This window comes from Maylandia zebra, linkage group LG11, assembly GCF_041146795.1.
Source record: "Maylandia zebra isolate NMK-2024a linkage group LG11, Mzebra_GT3a, whole genome shotgun sequence".
Classification (NCBI taxonomy): domain Eukaryota; kingdom Metazoa; phylum Chordata; class Actinopteri; order Cichliformes; family Cichlidae; genus Maylandia; species Maylandia zebra.
In genome coordinates this window covers 17,465,604-17,483,140 of record NC_135177.1, presented here as the reverse complement: position 1 = coordinate 17,483,140, position 17,537 = coordinate 17,465,604, and the positions used below count along the sequence as shown (strand labels likewise).

Below are 17,537 nucleotides of genomic sequence, written 5' to 3'. Positions count from 1 at the left end.
AACACCTTATCATTAAGAAAGCTGTTTGACAGCATAAGCACATCGGTGGTCACGCTGGCTCTCTGAGCAGCTGCTGAAATCCACAATCAGGCGGGTTTGCGACATCTGAACCCCATCGCTAACACGTTCAGCCGAGAGACGTTGGACGATGAAAAGAAATCACAATGTGTCTGAATTTGTTTTCTCTGTTAAATCTCTCCCACTTTCCAGCTGCATTGTTTATCAATCTGTTGTTTATCTGTACAGAAAATTCTCCCCTGTCTCCCCTCCCTCCCTCCTGTCTGTCATTCGCTCCGTCTCCTCATTCTCCGGCGTTACTGTAACATATAATTACTCTGCAGACTTGCTGCCTGTTTCTAGAACTTCGGCGGTTCAAAGAAACTGTCGGAGTGTGGAGGAGAGCATTGTGGGAGTTCCAGGTGGATTTCTCGATAATGAGTTAGCGCAGTAGTAGGAATTGAGAGTTTTAGTAATGGCTGGCTGCTAAGGCTCTTCCTGGGAGTTTAATGTAAAACAAACAGGGCCATGCTGACAGCCTGGGAAAAACAGATATTGCACTTTTTCCCGCTTCCACTTCAGGGCTCGTGCTGTTCTCTCATTTTGAGGAAGGGGAATTCGAAGAAGAATTTATATTCATGAAACGAATGCGAATCTTAATTGGAGACATTTTAAATGACTCAAATATTACTCATGGTCTTCCACTTGTTTTTTTCCCCGCATTTTTTAAATATTCATGCTTTTCTGCTCGTCTCGATTAAGTGATACAGACGTGCAAACAGAGGGCAGGGAAAACATCATTTTGCTATAGCAACAGGAATTGCAGCATCTCAAAAACTGGGTCGAATATGTGACATTATAAGGTAAGTGTTTCTTGGTGCTGATGACCAGGGGCGCCCTGTGGGGGGACCTGACTATGCCATCCTGCTGCTTGTTACACACTCCAGTGCATGTATTATACATAACACATTGCAGGGCTACAACTCTCAGAGGAATCATTTTTGCTGAATCCAGTCCTCCCTCGCTCTGCACATATCCCCCACGCCCCCCACACACACTTCCTGACAAGTTTCGGGGATAGAGGATGAGCATTTGTACGAAAAAAATAAAATAAAAAAGCAATGCAGAAATCATAGGACAGAGCGTCCAGCACTAAGCTACAGCCACTCAAACCAATCACCATCCCTTACTTAGAGATACTCCCCCATAGATTCACACTGGCAAGCATCCAAAGTGAACTGCTACTATCTTTGCATGCAGCCATAAAGAAAGCCGAGACCACTGAAACGTGAGCCAAAGCATATTCTGCAAGCATACTGTGTATTGAGATATTCACTGTTTTCCATAAATAACGCATCTCAGGGAGCAACGAAACAGCCAACAGACGGGAAACACAGCACAGGGGTGAAGATATAAACAATCTGGGCCTCAGCTTTTCAAGGTGGGAAGAAAGTTCTTGCCGGACTCCGAGAAGCCTTTTTTTCCCTTTAGTCGGTCCGCGCCAGCGTCAACGCGATAAACACAATTCCAGCACGGCTTCAAAAAAGAAACGACAGGCGAAAAAAAAAAGAAAGGAAAAAAAGACCAAATTCAATATTAAATTTGACAAAGATTTGACATTCCGGCACGCCGGCACTCCATTTCAATGTCACCTCCAGAGGGTGCGCACGCATGCAGATTGGAATATTTGAAGGAAAGCGATGAAGAAGAATGAGCAGCATAAATCGAGTCACAGTCTGGACGTAAGAGTCAAACGGCCGCGCGGCATCAAACGCTTCATCACTTTCTCAACTTCCTCCCAAGTCCAGGTGGAGAAAAAAAAAGGTTGCCAGGAGCAAAAATGTGGAACAATTTTTTTTCTTTCTTTGGAAGAGAAAAAGCAAGAGAAACGGACACCCGACCCAATTTATGCAACTCGCTTTTGGTAAAGTTGCTGCAGACCAGTTCGAGTCAAGTGTGGAATAGCGCAGGCTGGATTTTGTTTTGAATCTTTGAAGTGCGCTAAAAGTTTGTTTCAAAGTCCAACACGTTGATCGCGTTCCTCCACAAGAGGTGACGAAATTTGTTTCGAGCCGAGTAATCGACTTACTGATTCTCTGAGGTGACAAGAGATATTTAACTCTGAGAATTGAATTAATTCTTTGTATTCAACATTCCCCCTATTATCGCTTATTATCAGTGGCAAGCATGTGCTGATGCTTGTGGAGGATTTAGAGTAATGAACTTATACAAGCAGAGCACAAGAGCGACTCACACAAGGGGTCGTCTGGAGATGTTATTGTGTTTTAATTTAATAAGGTCAAGTTGGAAGCGACAAACAAAGGCGCTCCCAGCTGAGGTGGCGATGATGCTGTGTGTGATGTTATCGCCAGGATACATGTATGAAGAGTGGCAGAGGAAATTCTCAAGAAGAAAAAAAAAGAAGAAGTGAGAAATCCTGTTATTGCCCTTCTTTTTGTTTCATACAGTCACTCTGTGAGCAAAAAGATTAGAAGATTTTAAAGAAGTGCATAATCTTCTTTAACAGCTTATCAAAACTTTAATGATTTGGTGATAAAGAGCACAAAGTTAAGTAGCCGGTTAAGAGGATAACTCCCCAGTGCAGTCTAGTGATTAGTAGATGAGAATTGGGAGACCGAAAATCCGGGTTGCAAATCCCACTCCTGCCACTTATTCACTTTGAGGGAGAAGAAGCTCCATTTCAGCTTTGGGGGTATTGTCACGGGGTAATCATTTTTGAAAAGTGATAAATAGAGGCCCCCCCTACCCACCCCTTCAGAAGCCCAAACACATCTTTATTTACGTATTTATTTCGCCGTGTCTCTTTGGTTAACACCCGTCAAGACCCAATTATAGCTGCAGAAGCCATGCGCTTTCATGAGGAGTGAAGCTCCACACTTTAGTGTCAGTGCTGTGTACAGTGCGAGCATCTTCTCGTGCAATCTGCAACAAACCCAGCTCTCCACAGATCAGTTTGCGGGGCTCCTTTAATGAGGCCCTGCTGGACACAATGCAGGGGATTGAGGAGTTTATCGTCGTGACAGTGGGTCGTGGGTTTTTGGTGGGGGGGGGGGGGGGGGGGGGGGGGGGGGGTTGCACGCTTTGGATTACTTTTGTATAACTAACATGGATTTTCTGACAGATAGCGGTGCTTTTCCTTTTTCTTTTCCTCAACACATGTTTACAGAAATCCACTTCTCATTGGGAAGTTGTATGAATGCAGCTGATTTATTAAAAGATGTACGACTAAAGCTTCGCCGAATTAGCCGAGAAGAACAAATGAAGCAAAGTGGCAAACACATCTCCACTCGTGCTTTTCCTCGCTATCTACCCCGAGATAGGGATTCACTTAGTATAAAAGAGTGTGGGGAGGAAAGGGGGGGGGGGCATTAATTACCTTGTGAAATCTAAAGACCATTAACTTTGTGTGTCAAGTGATGTTTCTCAGTTCCCAATCAGAGTTTTAGAGATATAAACGACTCTTTGGATGAGGAAAACAGATATGGAGCGAGAGCGCGCCTTTCTGTGTGTCCTCGTGGGCTGTGTAGATGCAATTATTTGTGCTTGTTTGTGACTTTGAGAAGAAGAAGAGAAGGAAAGAGAGGAGGAAAAAGTAAAAGAATGACAGAGGGAGAGAGACAGGCAGAGGAGGAGTGGATGGAGGATTGTGGCGTGGTGTGCTGCGCTGCAGAGAGATAACAGGATGCCGGCGCGGCTTGCTTACCTTTGCTGTACACCACACAGTTGTTTTTGTTGTCTTCCGCTCCCTGCCAAGTCACATCCAGCAGCCACCTGGGGCCGGCGCTCAACACCACCGGGACCGTGCTCTTCGTCTTCTGGTCGAGGACAGATAACAAACACTAATCATTTGCTTATTTTGGTGATTAAAGAAACATTAATAACCTCTGAGTTACGCTCTTCCGCTGCACTGAATGACCATAAAGAGGCAATTTCAGAAACTATACAGCGTGCAACTCAAGTCCAGCACAATCCCTTTTTTCTCTTTTTTTCCTACACTGCTGAGAAAATGTGAAATCAGGGCAGTTTTTATGAGTGTATGTGTGTGTGCGAGATGGCCAACAGACAAATGCAGTGCTTGGTGTGATGGCAAATGGGTGCAAGAGCCCGCACTGTATCTGTTTCATCCAGGATTCAACCCGGAGATCCAGAATCAGATCCACTAGATTAAATAAAACCTCTCACGTGTCTGAGAATCATAAAAAAATGAAAGGAAGAAAGGGGAAAAAAAGGACGGTGACTTTCAGAGAGAAGGAAGCAAGTGTTCGGCGGTGAACTTTGGGCGCATTGTGCCTCGCTATCACCAGGATCTCACTATTTCCTGAAACAAGCAGGGAAGAATTTAAAGAATCAGTATCCATTTCAAAGGCCGATTGAGGTCAGAGTTTTTATAATATACCGGGAAATTATTCCAAATGTGTAAGGTCATTTTTCTTCTTGGTCAGAGGTCAAACGTGGGGTTTCGTTCCACTGAAAGAATCAGAAATAAATAAATAAAACAGAGTGAGATAGAGAGCTACACCCTCTATAATAGATTCACATGCTGCGCTGTCACCACATTCGCCTGCGCTGTTCATCCTCACATGATTTTCTAGTCTGTTTTATTTTATGCTGGTTCTCCTTTTCTTTTGCTTCTTGTAAAGCGATGCGTTGGTGGTGTCGTGCATACGTTGCGTGTGTATGGAGGTGGTGGAGGGGCTGTTGCAACATCTCAGGCAGCTGGGTACAGTAGCCTATTACTCAAAGGCAGAATGTCACTATTTTAAGGCCATTTCTTTTGAACCCCGGGGCCTCCCCTTCATTAGGAGCCTACAGAAAACAGTTTAGCTAAGAGAAAATAGGTTGGGCTGCAATCTCGACACTTCATTTCTTTTTCCCCATCTGAGGCGGCCGGTGACAGGACACTGTCCATCTGCCTAATGCAAAAGCAAAATACCAGCCCTCTCGCGCACTTTTCACTTATTTCTCCCCCGCAAGAGGCAGCAACCTTCAAGGATAAATGCAAATGTCACTTGAGCATGTTAAAGGTCTGAATTGGCACAGATATGCACAAGAGATGAGCACTGTGCTCCGGCAGTGTGTCTGCATGCCCCCTCCTCCTCCTCCTACTCGTCCACCCGCCCATTTCTCTTTCCATGAACTCATCTAGTCAGAGGCTGGAGGACATGGATTTCTATTTATTTATTTTTTATGTTTTTTTTTTTTTTTAGAGAGAGAGAGCATTATTTACAAATGGCAAATACATCTCAGAGAGAGCTGATAGGAATCTGTTTGGATCTTGTCTGCAAAATGACGAAGGCAAACGCAGACACTCAATAGAGACAGATTTTGAAATAGTCCCTCTCTCTTTATATATATAGCTTCGCACATTGGCAAACTACACCGGCAAAACTGATCAAACACAGACAGCAAATTGTGTCTGTTGATATTCTTATTCCTTCTCCTGGCATCTCCTTATCCCGTCCTGGCAGCAGATGAGAGAGAGAGACAGAGAGAGAGAGAGAGAGAGAGAGAGAGGACCTCTGTAATTTAAGTCGTCCGCAATTTCACATTTCAAATTAGCCTCACAATAAAGTCTTCTATCTGGCTAACCTGAAAATCTCACACCCCTGTCAAAGGAGCAGAGCAGACCAGGCCGATTGTTGCTAGGACGACTATCTGAAATGGAAATCAGATTAACCCTTTCTCAGATCTCCAGACTGGAGCCATCTCTTATTCAGCAGCGAGAGGCCTCTCTGCCATCCTCCTGCACCTCTGGGAATTCATGATATTCCAGCTGCTCTTAATGTAGCCAGCAGAGACAAAGCGGCCATATTAACGACACATCTTCCCATGTTACGTTAGAAATACCATCACAATTTGTTAAGACTTGTGGCAGTAATCGCAATTGTTCCTCTGGTTCCCGCTGTAATAGAAACTTACGATGCATTAGCTTTGATTTAATTGTCACTGTCAACTATTCGCTTTGGTTCCCCTTTTTCTTGCAAAGTGAGCAGCAACAAGCCCCTGACAGCCAGTCTCAGTGTAGATTTACATAAAGCATCTATAGTGACAATATGCGCTTTGTAAGCAGCCTGCGTGTAGCAACCCCCGCAAAGACAAAGAAGCGCACAAGAACGACCGCACGCACAACAAATTTAGGATTAAGACACAGCGGCGTCACCGCAGCGAGGAGCGTCTCTGCAAATGCAAATGAAAACATTGGTACAACTGGATCAGTTGGCCTAAGTGGCCGAGGCCAGAAGAGGGAAAAAAACACGCAGATTGACAGGCAGAAAATTGCGATTTTCCCTCGAGCTAGGGACTCAGAGATGGACTGGCTGTACGGAAACAAACTCCTCTCAGAGATGCCAGCCATAAAAAAAAAAAGAGAAAAAAGGGGGGGATGTGACGTAGGGAGGCTTTTTCCTGCCCAAAACAGCACACTGAGGGGGAACTGGAAAATATGCTGACCCCTGTTGGCAGTAAAAAAAAGAAAGAAAAGTTGCTGATCTTACTTTTTCCCCAATTCCTCTAAAGCATTTTTGTTATTTTCTGATATTTTTCATGCCTGGACTACACGTATTTTTGTAATTAAGACTAAATATTATTAACAGGGAAACGTTCGATGTGTTGTGTTTATACAGATACAATATCAGTTTACTGACTATCATCCCTGTCAGAGCCTGTAACCCACCCACCCCTCCCCAGCCTTCCTCTCTGTGTAGTGTGTTACGGTTTATCCACTGTCTGCTTTCACTCCAGTGGTTTCAATACTCTCTCGGTATTTTTATTTTTTTTTCTTCCTTCCTCTGAGCTCTGTTACCGTTCCTCGTGTAAGAGATACAGTGACCAAAACAGTGTAGTCAGCGAGGAAGTGATTACAAACTGATGCTCCAAATTCGCTATAAAATGAAAATCAATATTTCCACAAGTTGCTGCAACATAAAAGATAACCTTCATTGATTTTTCTAGACTTAGGCCCCTGTGATAAAATCTAATATAAATTTTCAGCCACACGGATTTGGATCAGAGCGGAGCAGGGGCTGAACGATAAGTTCCGCGCACATCTCTCAGACTTGGATTTTTTTCCTCCCCTCCTTCCCCTTTTTCCTTCTTCCAAGGCAGGGCTGTACTATTTATAATTGGCCCTGTGTGAGCAAAAGCTTCTATCGGGAATCTGTTCTAATTTTTATTACTGAGAAGCTAAAGCCTGTTCCAGATAATTTGGAAATTTCAGGGGAATTGTGATAGAGCTGATGGCACAGCCGGACTGACTCCAGAAAGGAGCTAACCTGTAATAGCCTCTGTGGCTGCGCTGATTAAATGTTGCCATAGATGAAAGACCTGCCATCACCGCAATAAATTAACCAATCACACAAATCCCAAGTCGCTACTAATCCCTCCTTGATACCATGATCCTCTGATCAGCTGAAGGAGGTGAAGAAGAAAGTGTCTTGTGACACTCAGCCTTCTAACTCCCTGCTTCCCTGTGTAAACAACAAGCTAATGATATCGCCGCTGACCATTTCACCACCACTGGCTACTCTTAACCCGTTTCATGGTCAGGGCAGGTGAAATCGATACAAACCGCGGTGGGAATGATTATTTTCCTCATCGCACTCGCACTCGCACGCCCACCCCCTCCACCTCCCTCCCTCCACCAAGGTCACCGACTGGCACTGTATCCGTCTTGATCCCACAGCTGCAGGATTTAGACAACTGAGAGATCAAAACCGCTCCGTCTGAATATCTCAAGACATATACCGGCTTTATGCATTCATCTTTCAACGCCCACTCGGTGCCAAAGTAGTGCCATTTCCAAATGAAAACACTAGTGGAAATATTCCAGTCAAATCACTCTGAGTATTTTTGAACCTTGCCCTCTTTTTCACAGTAAAAGCCTTGTTTCAACAATTGTTTTTTATTTCCATCTTTTTTTCCCTCTTTTGCTCCTGAATAGCTGATAACGGCATTTTCTCATCCCCACATTACATCTGACCACTGTTGACCTGGCAACGCGTGCCCAAATCATTTTAAAAGTGCCGTGTCCTTTGCGGTACTATATTTGCAGCCTAAATATATAAATATATATATAAAGATACAAGCTTACGTATGGGTTATGTCGAGTTTATATGTTCTCTGTTTCTAACATGGGAGTGAGGATAAAGGATTTGTACCTGTTTTACCAGTCAGTTTACAGCAGACAGCACACTCACACCTTGATAACGTCCATTGCAATTAGTTGTTCACTGCGATGAAACAAATTGCATGTGGTCAACTGGAAATTTCATTAAGGGAGATTTTCCTCTAGCCCTCGTTATCGCTCTGCGTATTAATATTTTCTTAGCCTCAAGGATGGATGGGTTGCAAGGGTCTTTTTTTTGTTGAATTAAAAAAAAAAAAAAAACGTCCGGAGCTAACCTCACAGCCTGTGTTCGCCCGCCGCTATCCACGCTGGCAAAAAAGCTGTGTACATGCTTAGTTAGGTGCTGCATTTTTTTTCATTGCGCCCTGAAATAAGGTTCTCTGTCGACATCCACAATAAAGTGGGAAATACCTCCATTTCTCAAGTCTGCTTTTGTGTCATTCTCCCCCTCTTCTAAATGGCTATGGTTACATCTGCTGAAATGAAAAGATACCTACATACAGCTTTCATCCCCCCCACCCCTCCCTCTCAGGCTATAGCATCTTCTATTGGGAGGCTAAATAACAGAAATATGCAGGAATTGCACACTAATTCCCCTTAGAGATAGATCTTGGCTGGTGCCCTGTCATAAATCAGAGAATTTCGATATGAAATGAGGCAAGCTGCTCTAATCATTTCTGCATTTCAAATTGGATCACTGGCTCAATCGCCTGGCTTTTAAACTGCTTGCCTAAGAGCAAATGTGAGGTGGGAGATAATTCAGCTGAAATCTCTGCCTGCTCTGTGCAGCAGTTAGTTTACTGCTTGAGTGCAAGAGAATGCTTTTTTCTTCCCTTAGCCCATCTTTCTCTTTTCAACTTTGTTAAATTGACTTTTCATTTTAAAATCGATTAAACTGAGAGAGTCACTGCTGTTCCCGGAATCTTTAAAGGGACACCCATCACTGTGCGCATGTGCCTTTATTTGGCTGGCCGCTATCATGGCGCCGCTATGGGAAATAAATATTTTCTCATTTAAATCACCTTTTATCCTGCTGACTGGACTGTAAGCATCAAAGTTCATGTGCTGCATTAGCTATTACTTACGTCGCTCCATTGAAATGCACATGGGGTCTGTATTTATACTGACTATGGGTGGCATTGCATGATTACTGTATGTTCAGTTGCTTTTATTAAGCCACAATATGAAGAGACTGATGACTGGCTGCTCTGGATGTTGATTGGGAAGCAATGCTAAATTACAAATAGCACATCTACACCCTATTCTGTTTACTTTTAAACGAATCTGCGTCTTGCTCAATCAGAGGGGATAGGAGTGAAGAATAGAGATTCAGAAGGGTGGGTGGGGTAGAGGGGACACATCAATTCTCTATTCTTCAAGACCTTCAGGCATGTTGAGGTGCTTCAACTCTAAAGCCAAACAGTTTAGTGTAAGCTGTACCTGCCCTGAAGACAAGCAACCCCCTTTCTCCAGCCCTCCCTTCTCATCCATCATTTCTTTCATTACATTTTCTTTTCTTTCATGTCACTGGCTTCCTTTCCTTTCCTTTCCTTTCCTACCCCACTTTCCTTTAACATCAGCATGTCGCCCGCCCTCATCACATACTGTATATAAAACGTCTTCACTTCCCCAGCCCTTCAGCATCAAAACTACAATGTCTCCAACTTTCTTTGTAGTGGCGAACGTGTAATTCAACTTCACGAGTAAATGCGCGTGTGCTGCCGTAACTCCGTATTATGCATATGTCTCGAGAACTATTTGAAGATGTAAACAAGGAAAAGTGGAATTTGTAATGCATGTGCTCCGGGACTTAATCATGTCTTGGAGGTAGGGCTCACATATACACACACACGTGTACTCCTTGTGTTTGGCTTTGGTCAGGGGACAGAACAGCCCTGTCGCTTCACTACTCACTGTTTGAATTACTCAAAAATTTCCCATTTGAATTCAATTGGCAAGGACTTGTTTGATCTTTTGCATGTGAGTTAGGTCTGACTCCCCGAGCAGCAAGAAGCTGTGTGAGGGAACATAATAGAGAACCTGGAGCCAGTAATGTTCACCTGTATGGATATTACCAAGGCCCCTGGGGGTCAAGGTGGCAGGTGGCATATTCTCTGGACAGATCCACCTCTTTCTCTGTTGGGAATAAACATGCGGATGGGGGGATTTCTTCAAAGAGGAAGAAAAGGGGAACTCGGGAGTCAATCTGTCAATGGGGTCACAACAAATCCCTGCTCTCATAACCACACATGGAAGATTAGGATCAGTCAGAGGCAGCAAATAAAGACAAACAATAAAATAGTAGGCTTGAACGAAGCCCCTGACTTTAGATAAACCCTCGTGCCCCCCTTTAGGTACTGGATTTTAATATTCTTTTGAACTCCCCTCTCTTCTCTGGTGGAGTTATAAATTTCATGATGCATTAGCTTAGCATCTACAGTATGTGATTTTATATTTCAGAAGTCTCTTTCATTCTGTGCGGCCGAATCGCCTCCTGATTGGTAAAGTGAGGTTTCTCTATATCCAAGTGTACCAAATAATAACTATAATAAGCAGAAGGGAAAAGGCAATACATAAAAAATGAGCGAAGATTAAGAATCAACTGAAGAAACACAAGCCTCACTAACTTTGTTCTAACAGTGAACACAAAGAACAAAGGTATCTGAGATTTGCATACAACCTGATCACCTGCACGCTGCCGCAGCGTTCAATAGTTTGATCCTTACATGCACTCGAGAGAAACGGGGTCTCACTGTAAAAAAACAACAATATTTACACCAAGTTGAGTACATAAGATAAAGATGATGAACTTGCCCTTCACTAAATGCATTAGACGTGAACTCTCTTATCAGAGTCTCAGCACACGGACTGTTAAAAGAGAGGTTTCTCGAGCTGGAAATGGTCTTTGTTACCCAATTAGTTTGCTGACGACCCCGCGGTATAATATTTCTGCTTTGACAGCCTCATACGCGTCCATCTAATGAGGAGCTGCTGGACCAACAGGGAGAGAATGGACACTAGCCAGACCTTTATTTCCTCTACTACCTATCAGTTTTCCTATCTAACCTTTCATTGTCGGGTTTTTTTGCTCTTCTTTTCATTTTTTTGTCAGAAGAGTTGGATTTTTCTGCTTGGTTACTCATCCGCCCAGTCATTTTGACAGGGCTTCGTCTTTGGTAGGCCCCGAGCCAACCAGGCTGAAGATCAGAGGGCTAAGGCCAGGACAGGGGACGGCGAGGACTTATCAAGGTCTACCAGCAGGGGTTTGCCTCCCTGTAGGGTGTCCGTCTTTTCTCTAAAGGAGGTGAAGCAACTGAGCCTCTGTGTTTCCTCCACTTCCCCTGCCAATTTGACCAAGAGGAAAGAGAAGAGAAAGGAAGCAGTTTGTTTTGAATAATGTATGATTTCAGAGTCTCGTTATCCTCGCCTTCTAACAAGGAGCTCAAACTAAAACCTCCTTAAAAAGGGACAACAAGGATATAATTTCTACAATTATAACTGGCCAGCCATCAGCAACTGCCATCGAACCTCAATTTGAACTCACTTAGTATTGGAATACCAAGAGGACTATCAGGGGCTTGCAAATGGAAACAATCGAGGATTATCTCCAGCACTTCACAGGAAAGTTGTTTCAACATATCACAAGTTACAGCCATGACAGTGACAGATGGCAAAGCAGCTGGCACCACTCAACTTTGTTCCATGATTCTTTCTTTTTCCTCCTTCCTTCTTGTTCTTTGTCTTGCGCCTTTGCTGCAATGGAGGTCTGTTGTGTATTGAAGTGTTGGATAATCATTCATTTGGGAAGACATATTGCGCACTGTAAAACAAGACGATATGTGTGAAGCCAGGGACTTCTGAGCTTCACTGTCGATGCCTGGCCGACTATTCTGTAAAGCCTGGAAATCAGTCTTGTTTACTTGCTGGGTACTTGCTTTACAGCAGGGTACATCTCAGGTAAAGAAGCATCTCCCTAAATCTGCTACAAGCAGTCGTTCAAATTCAGAAAACTCTCGAGATAAGTGTGTAAATGATAGTGAATGACTTATGCTATCCCAAATGGAACAGTTGTTCATGAATGTTAATGTTCATATCAAGCTGTTTGTGTGTGGTTACGACATACAGACACCATAAGCATGCAGATACTACAACTCCACAGTGTGACAGTTTGATATCCAGACAGTGCCTCCCTGATGGGCCACTGGAAGACAGCAAACACCCAGAGAGCTGCGAGGAAGGACATGGATACCCAGCTCACCCCTGAGCCCTGCGGGTGTGAAAAGTGGCCCCCCAGGACCTGGAGCTTCACTGGTCCTTTGAGTATCACTGATGCCTGCTCTGCTGCACGGAACGGTGACCAAGCAGGCTCTTTGAGGATGACAGCTACCTGTCTATGCATTACAGCTGCAGTATGCAGTTATAGCAGAGCAATCACATCTGGATTGTCTGCGAGGATGAAGTCATGCCATTACGTAGAATGTAATGTTTTAAGCGTGAGACCTGGAGAACAGTCGAAATCAATTTCTGCTGTTTTAACTTTAAACCAAATACCAAAAAAAGACAGGACAGAATGAGGAATTTGTTTTGTGCAATGATCAAAACATGGATGTTCTTGAACCCACACATATACATCTACAGGTTAATAGTTTCAAAGAAACATTTATTAATGTGACAGCCACCATGCTGCTGCAGCACGAGACAGAGGAGACGGTATCTTAGTCCTTTGCTTGAAATAAAGCACCACTTCAGTTCATCATGCAACATCCTACTTAAATAATATCACTCAGTCAATATTAGCACATGGTCTTCTGAGTGATGAATCACTTAACATTACATATTGTTACTAGCAGAACAGCAAACAATAAAAAGTGCCTTTCAGAAGGAAATCCTGCACTTTTCCTGCTTTGTAAAATAGGTTTTATCAGCATGGACAGTAGAGATTGTTTCTACCTTTGTGTGTGTGCAAAATGTGCCCCTGGTTTTCTACTTTGCAAATAACAATTATAATGAGCTTGAAACAGTTTAAACTTTAACCCCAAGGTAATCGAAGCACTCAGGGCAGTGACCCCCGAAACTGGGCAAGTGGCTCCAGCACATCCCAGGAGCGACATCTGAGATCTCTGCCCAGAAGAGCGCAGTCCTAGGACCAGCAAATATACTGTGCAGGACCCTCAAGCTCCCAAGCCTCTGGTAGAAGACCTGAATTTGAAAGATTAAGACTGCGTAGCGTATGCGTGTACAGGGGTGTGAAATCACTTTTTCACACAGGGCCATGTAGGCTTGGATTTTTCCCCCGCTTAATAATAAACACCTTCATTTAGAAACTGCATTTTGTGTTTACTTGTGTTGTCTTTGCCTAAACACTTTATCGCGCCAATGTATGTCTGTTCCCTCTTAGATCCGATCAATCGATCTGTATAAAACTTGGATAAAACTGTAAAAACTGTCAATGGTACCAGAACTATCAAAATCCATAATGCTTTTTTGAACAATGAGTATTATGTGTAGAGGCTGATCTCAAAACAAATGGCAACATTACGTGTGTGTTATGTGTACACTGTTGTTGGATCACTTTTAATGTGTTGTGATGCGTATCTGTAAATGAGTGTTCCAAAAAAAGTAACCCTAAAACTATGTGTTTATTAGCCATTTGTATGTCGTTCCGCCTTTTTTGCCATCTGTGATATAATGAAGAATAAAAAGAATTCAATGATCAATCAACACACTTGCCTGTGTTTTAATTCATAAGCAAAGCACACTGGGCCTGGCAAAAACTGCCCGCACAGTAGGTTTTTGCTAGCATATATAACTGCATTTCTTCCAATGAATCATTTTTTCTTAATTTTCTAAATTAGATTACATGCTAATAATACTTCTGTACTGTAATACCACTTGTAAGACTATTAAAAACAGATGCCTCCACTGTGTGGTGTAATAAAAAGTATGACTTTTCCCTCTGGAACAGTGGTAGTAACATAAAGGCACTCTTAATTTGCAAACTGAGGTGGTAGCTGATATTGAAGTTAAAGAATATGAGAAAAACATATTCCAGCAGCTTCTGCGGTAACTCCAACAAAGCAATAATCTATTCAGACATAAAAAAAAAGACTTTTTACCATTTCAAAACCAGATGTGCTATATTTGTCGAAATGCACCTCCACCAAAAGTAGAATAAATTATGCTGCAAATGGATCTGTGTTTTGAGGAAGTCGCAGTATCCTTGGCATGTTTGAGGGAGCCATGCAGCCATTAAAGCGAGCACAAAGCAAATCACTGAGTCCTGCTCTGCTTATCAGGGGACCTGCCATATCAGTTTGGGTAGTTGTGTTGTGATGTAAAGACAGCAAAATGTCAGGTTCACTTGTAGATCAAATCAACCATGTATTATCTCGCAAACAGAGGAGCTCAGCTGTAGCCATAATAGCTCTGACTAGCTGACTGACTGAGTGCTTCACGGCTAATGCATGGAGCTGTGGGCGGCAATGAGTTCCAGCAAAGCACAAAGAAAGTTTGAAAGTAGAGCCTTGGAAACATATAAATAATAGGAAAAAAACCCACACCAAAAAACAATGGTTGTGTGTTTTTTCTGCCACTGCCTGCAACCAATTCTGCATTCTGCATTTGACTCACAAGCAGACATCAATGTCATGTTGATCTGTGTTAAAAAGCCCCGATTTAAAAAGCTACTTCAATGGAACGAGCTTGGATGTTTGGTCCTTTTCATGTAAGAACATGAAAACCATTGATAATGCCATCGATAAATATATGGATGACATTGAGCAAGGGAAAACAGGCCAGATAATTACCATTCTACCCATCTGAAGAGACCCCAGCCCTGATATTGGTTTAAACCCAAGAAATAATTGATGCATGCAATCACAAATTGGTTCTCCGCCTAAAATTTGGGCCCATTATTTCATTAGATGAAGCCACATTCTCCGTGCCAAAATTATTTGTGTGTCCAACACAGAAATTCAAATCCTGTTAGTCCCGATAATGTCGGCCGTTTCACAAACCATATCCAAGACAGTGTGACTTTCAGATAGAAAGTGCCGGCCACCTTTAAATGCAAACATAAATGACTTCTGATTCTTTTTCTTATTTTTTTTTTTATAGTTTGTTTGTTTGTGTGCATGCATATCTGAGGCTGCGTGTGAATGTGTGTATGTGATTTAGCAGCTAAGCTACAGAGAGGTCCTATCCTGGGGTGCCTTCTTGCATATGTAATTGGATGTTACTGTAAATAATTGCCTGGGCATGTGCCAGTGTGATGATGGTGATGATTTGTATGTGTGTGTTTGTGTACGTGTGTCGGCTCATGTGTGACTGTATGTGTGTAGAACACGCGTGCATCATTCTGTATGTTTGTGGGACTTTGCACGTGTGTGTGTGTGTGTGTGTGTGTGTGTGTGTGTGTGTGTGTGTGTGTGTGTGTGTGCGTCTGCATGCGTGTGTGTGCGAGCGCATCTGCCCCATCCGTACTCCACTCTCAAGTCCCACTGATTCTCCTTTCCAGCCATGTTGAATCCTCTTTTCCTTATCAGGCGAGCCCAGGCCTGCATCAGGCTCTCCTTGCTATGACAGAGGCTACAACAATAGGCCTGCGATACCGCTGCTTAGCGCTGCGTTTCGGAGGGGAAACCTGCCACGGGCGCAGATTAACTACAACACACACACACACACAAAATAGATTGCAGCCTCCAAAACAAAACATTTTTCAGAATGCCTCCTCTTGATTAATGAAGCAATGACAAGAAGAAAAATATAATTTCTGAAACAGAAAAATCCACCACCACTTGTTAAAGTTTAGGGGTAGCTAACAATAAACATATTGGAGGGAGAGGGTGGGCAAAAGGGGTGAGATAAATGGCTTGAGTGATGGGCTGAATAATTTCAGGAGCATTTTTTTTGCTTCTTTTTTTTTTTGTTTGGTTGCACAGCCACATATTCCTACCCTTGTACTAAATTACACAATAATCACACACCATCGGTTGACAGCCTCTGCCTCTCTCTGTCCCAGGTGAAAATTAGGACAGTATCTTGACATTTTTGCTCTTCTGTAGTTACAAGCTAAAGCTCTCTGTTCGTAGCCAAAAGTGGCGCGCAGTCTCCGGCGCATGCACGCGCCCTCCCACACACCAGCACATTCACAAACGCGCAAACGCTATGACCTAAACGCACACACACACACTCAAGTGCACTCAAACATGGCGCCATGTGTAAGCGCACAGGCATTAAACGCTATGTTCTCATACAATCTTTTTAAAACTAAAATATGATTTTTGACCCGGATTCAGTGTGAGACCTGACACCAGCGGACATAAAAGAATTAATTAAGACTTCATTTTGTGCCTCTAACAGCTCTATATGACAGAATAAGGCAAAAGAAAGAGTAATAGAAGTTGTCTTGCTCGCACTTAATAGTTCTCCAATGCTAACTGTTTCCTTGAGGTGCTTTTAATCTAGAGGTTAAAAAGAACAATTCCACCGAGGCTCAGATATTGTAGATATACATACGAAACACTGTATCAGAATGATTCCAATGATGTATGTTTCAAGGGTAACATTATAACATCGGGCTCTATTCTTGTTGTGCTTAATTAGCCTGTAGCGCTTATTGACTTTTATAATGTCCTTGTTGCCTGCAGTCTTTGAAATCGTTCTCTTTGTATTAAGGACCTTGTATGAAACAGAGATTACAGTAGCAGATATGTTTGTATCACAAACCTAAGCTCACAGCATACGACAATATTAAGATAGAAAGCAAGATTAAAAAGAAAAAAAAAACACAACTCCCCGACAGATCTTAAACTTTAATTAGGCAAGTCTTATGCATTTTAATTACTGTGTAATTTGTACTAAAAGGCCCTCAAAACACATAAAGAGCAGAATTCTATTGAATCCAGACTCATTACAGTTGCACCTTGACTAAGCCCCAGTAATTAGCATTGGTATGGCATTGTACAAGAGGCGGCAACACCCTCATCAACACACATTTACGACAGAGCTCTAAATCTGCTGCTCATTAATAGCCTGCCTCCCAATCAATTATTAACACCTACAATGGAAGCCAGGCTCACCGGGGCCAGGCCTCTTACTCCAGGCAAACCGTTGGCCACCTTCTCCTCCCGGTTCTGTCCAGCATAGGTAATTACCGCTTTTAAAGACACCTGCTACTCAATAGCTTCGACCCAGACTGTTAATTTAGCCCCCCGATTGCAGACATTTATGTCTGAGTGTCACTATTAATTTGCGTTAATTTGGAGAGTGTGAGAAAGCCGGGTGGAGGCGTTGTCGGCAGGCGGCTGAATGTGCTCGTCGCTCACCTGCACCAGGGCTGCGGCTGTAATTGGAGTCTAATGGTCTGATTGATCAGTGAGAGAAGTGAGGGATG

At 43.0% G+C, this 17,537-nt stretch overlaps 1 protein-coding gene across 2 annotated transcripts in view; it reads right to left on the bottom strand.

Moving 5' to 3' along the window:
- Window positions 1-17,537, bottom strand: part of zfpm2a (zinc finger protein, FOG family member 2a) — a 123,074-nt gene that overhangs the window by 40,966 nt on the left and 64,571 nt on the right. Inside the window, exon 5 of one of the 2 annotated variants that reach the window (XM_004541608.4) lies at window positions 3,722-3,830. In XM_004541608.4, coding sequence (XP_004541665.3) covers window positions 3,722-3,830 — 109 coding nt within the window. Of the gene's footprint in view, window positions 1-3,721; window positions 3,834-17,537 lie in introns of both variants that reach the window. The other variant, XM_004541607.4, reaches the window with a different exon arrangement.